We start from the raw sequence: 8,129 nt of genomic DNA on the forward strand, positions 1-8,129 counted from the left end.
TCAAATAATTAAAATCGAGTAATTTTTGGTTTTACGCCAGTAAAAAGTAACTAAATTTGCAAAACGCGATGTAAAGCATCTTTCTGTCTTTTATTATTTTGGAGAAAATGAGTAACAAAGTTTTGTCCTAATTTGCACCCTCATGGATAAACAGTGACGTTTACGAAAAAATGTTTCTAACAAAAGTTGTTTATTTTTTTATAAGGAACATTTTTTACATTTAACCTTTTTTCCTATCTCTAACGGTTTATAAGATAGATCCTACTACGAACCCAAGGAACTTAGCCCAATTTTTTACATCCTGAGTAAAAATTCCCAGATATCTCTTTTCGTTTTTGAATTATCGTGTGTATCAACGGGAAATTGACTGATTTGGTGATTTTATGAACACCTATACCAATATTGTCCTCGTTGGATCAATATTTTTAAGAGTTAGACACTTGGAATTGAACTTAGTATACCTTGATATATATTACATATATACAGGGTATAAAAATGCACTTTACATTGCTTCCGGTATTGACCGTACAATACTTCGGGTGGACACTATAGTACATTATTAATCAAGAGCTATAAAATACTATTAATTATATCGGCAAGTGTCGCTTTTATTACTTTGTAAATATTTACCAAGATTTTGATTTTCAATTTAAATTTATTTAATCTATAAAAATTTATTTTGTATGAACGAGGAACGAGGTACTTGAAAAGATAAATTTCTATGAAATATCAATAAACAAACATTATCACACTATCAGCCAGTTTGATAAAAATAATAGCCAAACTTTTTGAATGTCAACACTTTAAAATTTTTTTAAGATACATTTTTTATACCGGATGTATTAGAATAAATGGCCAGAACAAAGTGTGAACCAGACCCGAACTAGTTCTAAAAAAATTAAAGTCTACTTCAGGTTTTGTTCAGGTCTAGATCAGATTTAATTTAGGCCTTGATCATTCCCATGAAAGTGCAAAATAATTGTAATTATTAAAAATATAAAAAATATTTCTGCCAGGAAAAACCGTGGCACACCTAGTCCATTTTGTACCTATCGTTAAATAGGATTGATTCATATGCGAAATTTCGAAATACGTTTAAGTGCAGTTTCACTGTAAGGGGTTTCCCGGTTATAATCAAATTCAAGTCTACTTCAGACTTGAATAAGACCTAGATCAGATTTAATTTAGACCTACAAATTCTCTGACACCTTCCTTGATACGCTCATGACTATAACAGTCCTTTTCATGAATAGATTCCGTTAAAATATAACATCATAGTTATTTAAAAAATAATTAACGCTCGTTTATTAATTAAACCCCCGTATATATTTTTTAATATTAATTAGATAAGTCATACTATCAAAAATGATAAATAAATTTTATCAATGATAATATTGAGTCTTTACTCTTCAATATAATTTAGTTTAATTTAATTCCCGCTACTATTCATAACGAGCGCCATTGCAAAAGAAAATTTTTGTAAACAAATTAGAATAAACACAGCCATGAACTGTCAAATGTTGACAATAACTACTCAAATGACATATTATTATTAATTTAAAATGTTTATAAAATTATTATTAGATATTATGTTACAAAAATATTACATTCACTTGAAATAAATTATTTTAATTTTAATTTCTTATCAATTAAGTGTAACAAAATGCCGTCTGAACAAGAAGCAACACTTCAAAGTGTATGGAAACCAGAATGTAAGTTATTTTATATTAATTATCAGTTAAAATCTGTTATAATGACATGAATGACATTATAGAGATAGTAAAATTATGGTCGTTATATCCGATAGTCGATAGTCGTCGATTTGTATGTATAGAATAATTATCTTCTGGAAGAAATATCACTAGGACTTAATTTGGGGGACTATTTCACTAACAAACATTCTTCTTCCAATAAAATTTAAAACCTGGTTGTCAAAATATTTAAAAAAAGTAAGTTTTTAAACTTTGGAAATTTTTTTAAGTGAGGCGTTTTCTTTTACGCGATTTGTAAAATTTTTATTTGTCCCTCCATGTTAATGAGAGAGTACGCCCCAATTATAATGCTTAATGAAGCAACACAAGAATTTCTAGACGTGTAATTATCAATGGTATGTTCGTGGTACAGTAATTATTGGTGGACGATTATTTTGTCTGTCACCACGTTCTGTTGGGGATGTTGTTTTTGTTATCTTGTTAGCTATTTTCCTGTTGTTTAAAAGTAAAGATTGTACCCGTTTATTATCACAAGAATTTATGTATTTTCCCTCATCGAATTCAGGCGATATCTCGAAAATTGTTTGGTAACGGACAAATTAAAGTGCTTTTTTCGATATTAATTATCCAAGATATTGAATTTTATCCAAATCAAAATTAATTTGACCAACATACAAATTTTTTATAAAAAATTATCTGAAATCAATCCAAAAAATGGCGGTTCTCGTAGGACAATTATTAAATGAACCCTTTTTATGGATTTTATAGAAAATCGAGTTCATTTATCGATACGGCCAAATGAAAGTGTTTTTTTCTGGTATTAATAATCCATAGATATTGAATTTTATCCAAGTCAAATTAATTTTGTTTTGATTTTTTAATTTGATACAGTTATTAGAGTCCAAAAGGTTCGAAAAATCAGTTCATTTGACCAACAGATCGATATTTTCTAAAATCAAACCGAAAATGGACGGTTTTCATAGAATTTTGGACGATATTTCAGAAAGTATGAACGCAATCATCAAATGGACTCCATATTTAGATTTTTTGGGTCAAAATTACTTTTTGAACTGACTTTTGTTGAAATTGGAGACAAAATTACAAAAATCGGTTTCATTTGACGATTGGGGCTATTTAATTTTCTATGATATCGCTTTTTTCTATACAGGGTGGTCCATTCTAATCTATTACGAATAATAACTACATTTTAAATAAAAAATTTAGTTTTTTTATGAGTAACAACTTATTAATTTAAAGTATTATTCTATCTCTTACCTTTTGGAATCTAAATTGACTAGTAAAGCAACCCAGAGAACTAGGTCCAATCTGATGTCAGAACATGATGTCCTCCATCAAATTCTGCAACTTTTGTTTAAGTTATTTTTATAACATATTAAAATGGTCCACCCTGTATATGTTCATAGCTATCTATTATAGATTAATTTGGGAAATTTGTTGGTTTTTTCAGTATATCGGATGCAATTGGAGGCACCTACACCAAAATCAGTACCATGTACCGAATTTATTCCAGATCAATGTGAAACATTATTTGAAGGATATGAATACCATGGTCTTATCACACACATACAAGCTGTTCAATTATTGGACACGGAACCAGAGGGTGCATATTTGGTACGACGTAGTTCTTCGGCGAATGGACAATTTTATACGTTATCTTTAAAGTACGATTTAACAAAAAAAATAAATTTTCATTTATTATAAATATTTAAGCACCACGGATCGAGAGATTTATGTAAATTTTATTTTGATTTACAGATTTAACAATAAAATTCATCATTACAAATTGTATTATGAAAATGGCAAAGGATTCTATGTACGTGAAAAACGTTATGAAACTGTTCGACAATTGGTGGCCGATGGTCTTGTAACAATGTACCTAGAATTAAAAGTACCAACATTGTTACAACGTTTGGATACCGCTGTCAATTATCAAGAAAGTCCATACATGACATTAAATAAACGTAAATTGAAAATTCTCTCTAAACATTCCACGTAAGTAATTTTATCATTTTTAATAACTTATATTCGTGACTTTGTTTGGGCTCTTAAATCTTCCTAATAGGGCATATTCATGAAATTTAAATTCGGTTCAAATATATTTCTTCCGTAACTTTAATGACTGGACATTTCAACTAAACCATTATGGAGAACTTCAATCTGATGTCAGAACATAATGTCCCCCGTATAAAAATTTCTTACATCACACTTTAAAAATGACAAAAACTCCAAAAATAGGGTTCATTTGATTTATGATTTATTTTGTTACCGAGTAATCATTAATTTGGAATAAACTAGGCCTTAACACAATATCTGAACCAGATCCGAATTAGGTTTGAAGGTCGAACTAATTCTGACAAAGTTCGATCCAATTTCAGAACTCGAGGCTCGTTCAGGCCTAAATCAGTCAGATAATCAAGTAATTTTGAAATATCATCCAAAATTTTATAGGAAACCGCAATTTCTAGAATCGACTTCAGACAGTTTTATTAGAAAATATGTGCCTGTTGATCAAATGAACTGGTTTTTCGAAACTTTTGGCCTTAATAACTATATAAAAATAAATCGAAACAAAATTATTTTGATTTGGATAAAATTCAATATGCGGGATTATTAATATCTAAAAAACACTTTCATTTGGCCGTATTGATAAATGAACTCGATTTTATTATTTCCCCCCATTTCCAATTTCAATAAAACTCAGTTTTTAAAGTAATTTTAACCAAAAAATCAAAAAATAGATTTAACTTTTTAAAAAATATTTGTCTATTTGTTGGTCAAATTATTTTTAATTTGGATAAAATTCAATATCTTGGATAATAAATATCGTAAAAACACTTTCATTTGGCCGTTACCTCACAGTTTTCGAGATATCGTTTGAATTCGATGAGGGAAAATAAATAAATTATTGTGATTCTATTAATCGGTTACAAACTTTACTTTTAAATTACAGGAAGGCAGCTAACAAGACAACAATTACAACATCACCAACAAAACGTGGTGACGGACAAAATAATCGTCCACCAATAATTAGTGTACCAACACCAGCTCCCACAATTGGTGGTTTTCCATATGGATCTGGTGGAGAAATCACACCAACTGAACCATTAGCTCTCTTTGAAAAACCACACGCATTTCGTGTGAATACATTTAAAGGTTTGAATTGGTGTGAATTATGTGGAAACTTTTTATGGGGTTTTACACAACAGGGTGTTAAATGTGAAGGTAATTATTGTTTACATAAAAACCATTTTTTTTCTGTAGCGATGCTACACATTCGTGATTCTTTTTTTTTTCCTAGATTGTGGTTTTATTGCCCACGTAAAATGTTCGAATTCTGTACCAGCTGATTGTGTACCAGACTTAAAAAAATTACGTGGTGTATTTGGTATTGATTTAACGAATGTGTTGGCATCACGTAAAGCTACGTTACCATTTGTTATTGTTAAATGCGTTGCGGAAATTGAAGCGCGTGGTTTAACGTGTGAGGGTATTTATCGTTTATCTGGTTTTGCCGATGAAATTGAAGCATTAAAAATGGCATTAGATACAGGTATGTTCATCAATTTTTTTAAACTTTTTAATGGGCTGACGGTGAGCTTGTCGTAATCAACCTTTGATTCGGTAAATTAGGGTGCATTTTACTATAAGAATGACAGGTTCGGACGAGACGGGTATTTGAGACGATATAGATCAACCTATAATTCGATGTTAGGCTCTAGGGGCTAAAGTATGCTTTAAAGGAATTCATATGAAAATAATATTCTTACTCGGAATCTTTCTGGATTGTTCAACCTCTGAGAAATTCCCTCCTCGTTTCTGTCGAACATTTAAAAGGTCTCTTTTGTGATTTTCATTTTTATAAAACCATATGAAAGGGTCAAAAAGAAGGCTGTGTCCGAATTATATGAGACAATGAGACAAATTTCAGTGTGCTATTATGTCAAAAATACTTTACTAGTAGGAACAATGAGACTCCTTTCCACTTTCATAACAACCTTAATACTTTTGATGAGTATTTATTTATTTTGAATGCACTATCGAATCTAGATCCATAACCCCCGCTCTAAATAAATCTTGGACCCTTGACTCATCTGTTAGGGAAAGCTAAATACGTGATTGATTAAAAAAAAAACCATGAATTATTTTCAGATGGTGAACATGCTGATTTAAGTGAATCATCATACAGCAACATAAATGTAGTAGCCGGTGCATTAAAATTATATTTACGTTTGTTACCAGTTCCACTGATAACATTCTCTGCGCATCCCTCAATGATACAAGCAACACGTCGTAAACAATTACCCGATCAATTAAATGGTATACGTGATTCTCTAACATTATTACCAACCGCACATTATCATACGTTACAGTATTTATTAGAACATTTACAACGTGTTTCACAACATCAAGCCATTAATAAAATGAGTGCACATAATTTGGCAACAGTGTTTGCACCAACGCTAATTGGACCACCGCATATGGCTGCAACCGGTGATAATATGGCAGCTTCACAATATAATAATGGACCACCAGATATCTCATCGGATATTTTTTTAATTGAATTACTGATTACACATTGTATGAAAATATTTCAGTAGTATTCAGAAAAAAAGACGAAATGTTTACCTATATAGCATTGATTTCGATGAAAATTTGGGATTAAGCTTCGTTCACCTTCTAGATTAAAAAGAAAAAGAAAAGTTATATGGTGCCTAACCACCCCTTCAAAGCGGTGGAAAAATATATATGTTGAAAATGGTAACAGAAGGCAATATAACGATGAAATCTAAGCAAAAAGTTCCATCTAAGTATATTTCGACTAAGTCAATACTTTCTGAGTTATTGGCGATTGAAATTCGGAATATTTAACGTTAAATAACTGAAAAATTTGACGTTTTTTGAAATAAGTATATCATATGAAGTAAGTAGGAAGTTTTCGAAATATACTTAAATGATACTTTTTGCTTAGATTTCATCGCTCTATTGACTTCCGTTGCCTTTTTCCACCGCTTCGAAGGGTTGGTTGCCACCTTCTAGGAAAAAGCATATAACTTTTGATCTAGATGGTGAACAAAGCTTAATCCTAAATTTGCTGGTCAATCGGAGCAATAGGAAAGAATGTAGAAGGAGTTTAACGGTATATTTTCAGATTCCAATTAGACTATGCGTACAAATAAAAACGTACTACGATTAATTTAATGATCAAATATTAATCATGTGTGCTTCCCTCTTCTTTTTAATTTCATTACCGACTAAGATTTCTTGTAACTTGTTTAATTCACTCACAGATTACAGACCATTTCGAAACTTACATTTTATTTTAAAGATAATTCTATACGTAATGTGAAAATTTTGATCCATTTAAAAAAAAAATTGGAATGACTTTAACCAATATAAGTTTAAGGGGTTATATCCAGTAGTTGCGAGCGTAGAAAAACACGAGTTTTTTTTGGGAAGACCATTTATTTTACATAAATATAAAAAATGTATACATATAGGAAATTTCTTTAAGTTTAAGATCCCTTTGTCCGATTTCAAAAATTTGATATGGTACGGCTCTTGTAGGCGATCATCTGGAGATCCTAAAAAAAAGGTGTCCGGCGGTGAGCACCATATTTCTGGCTTGGATTATCCAAAATGAAAAAATCCAGAAAATTTCATTAGTCGATAGGCGAATACAGATATTATTCGATGGAATAGCGTTTCTAGAAAAACGCTTTTAAAGTTTCAAAAGACGTTTAGACTCAGTTAAATTTTTTTTTTTTTTTTGAAGCCTTTATCTTTGTAAATATTTCTCGGATCAACTTGAAATTTTCAGAGAATATACTTACATTCCGGAAATGCAGAAAAAATCGATTCTTTGAAAATTCTAACTGGGGTTTAACCTCTTAAACAAAATTAAAGACAAACTATCTTCGTATGTTTTAAGTGATATTACTGGTTGCGTCCAGTCGAAATGAGCGCTCGATAAAGCTTAGTTAGAACATTTTCCATAGTCATGCGTTTATCTTTAAGATCATGGGGTGGGATATCAAAGCTAGCGTAACAATACTACGCGCTTACGTCAACGCAAACGCAACCATTAAACGTAAATGTTTGTAATTTTTTTTATATAAAATATTTTTATATTTATTGAATAGTAAGCAAATAAAATTTTTAACTAATCTGTTTAAAAAATTTATTTTATTTCATAATTTTTCATATAATAAGCGGGGAGCTCGTGATAGTAAAACTGCACTCACACGGATTTCGAAATTTCGAATATGAATCAATACTATTTAACGATAGGTACAATATGGACTGGGTGTGTTATTGTTTATTTTGGCAGAAATATTTTTTATACTTTTAATTATTACAAGTATTGTGTACTTTCATGGAAATTCATTTTTAAGAGAC

At 30.4% G+C, this 8,129-nt stretch overlaps 1 protein-coding gene across 1 annotated transcript; it reads left to right on the plus strand.

Annotated features, from left to right (window-relative positions):
- Positions 1 to 1,456: 1,456 nt before the first annotated feature.
- On the plus strand, positions 1,457 to 7,085 carry LOC123301755 (N-chimaerin). Its single transcript, XM_044884641.1, has 6 exons — positions 1,457 to 1,712; positions 3,181 to 3,394; positions 3,489 to 3,725; positions 4,684 to 4,955; positions 5,032 to 5,283; positions 5,883 to 7,085. The coding sequence occupies exons 1-6, from the start codon at positions 1,664 to 1,666 to the stop codon at positions 6,329 to 6,331; spliced, it is 1,473 nt and encodes a 490-aa protein (XP_044740576.1). The 5' UTR covers positions 1,457 to 1,663; the 3' UTR covers positions 6,332 to 7,085.
- Positions 7,086 to 8,129: the final 1,044 nt, after the last annotated feature.

The sequence above is a fragment of the Chrysoperla carnea genome, chromosome 5 (assembly GCF_905475395.1).
Source record: "Chrysoperla carnea chromosome 5, inChrCarn1.1, whole genome shotgun sequence".
NCBI lineage: Eukaryota > Metazoa > Arthropoda > Insecta > Neuroptera > Chrysopidae > Chrysoperla > Chrysoperla carnea.

Bases quoted from the DNA above. Each gene is read 5' to 3' on its own strand.
- LOC123301755 (XM_044884641.1), top strand. From the start codon at position 1,664: ATGCCGTCTGAACAAGAAGCAACACTTCAAAGTGTATGGAAACCAGAA. The intron at 3,726-4,683 runs GTAAGTAATTTT...TTTAAATTACAG, and splicing joins ATTCTCTCTAAACATTCCAC to GAAGGCAGCTAACAAGACAA. The intron at 4,956-5,031 runs GTAATTATTGTT...TTTTTTTCCTAG, and splicing joins ACAGGGTGTTAAATGTGAAG to ATTGTGGTTTTATTGCCCAC.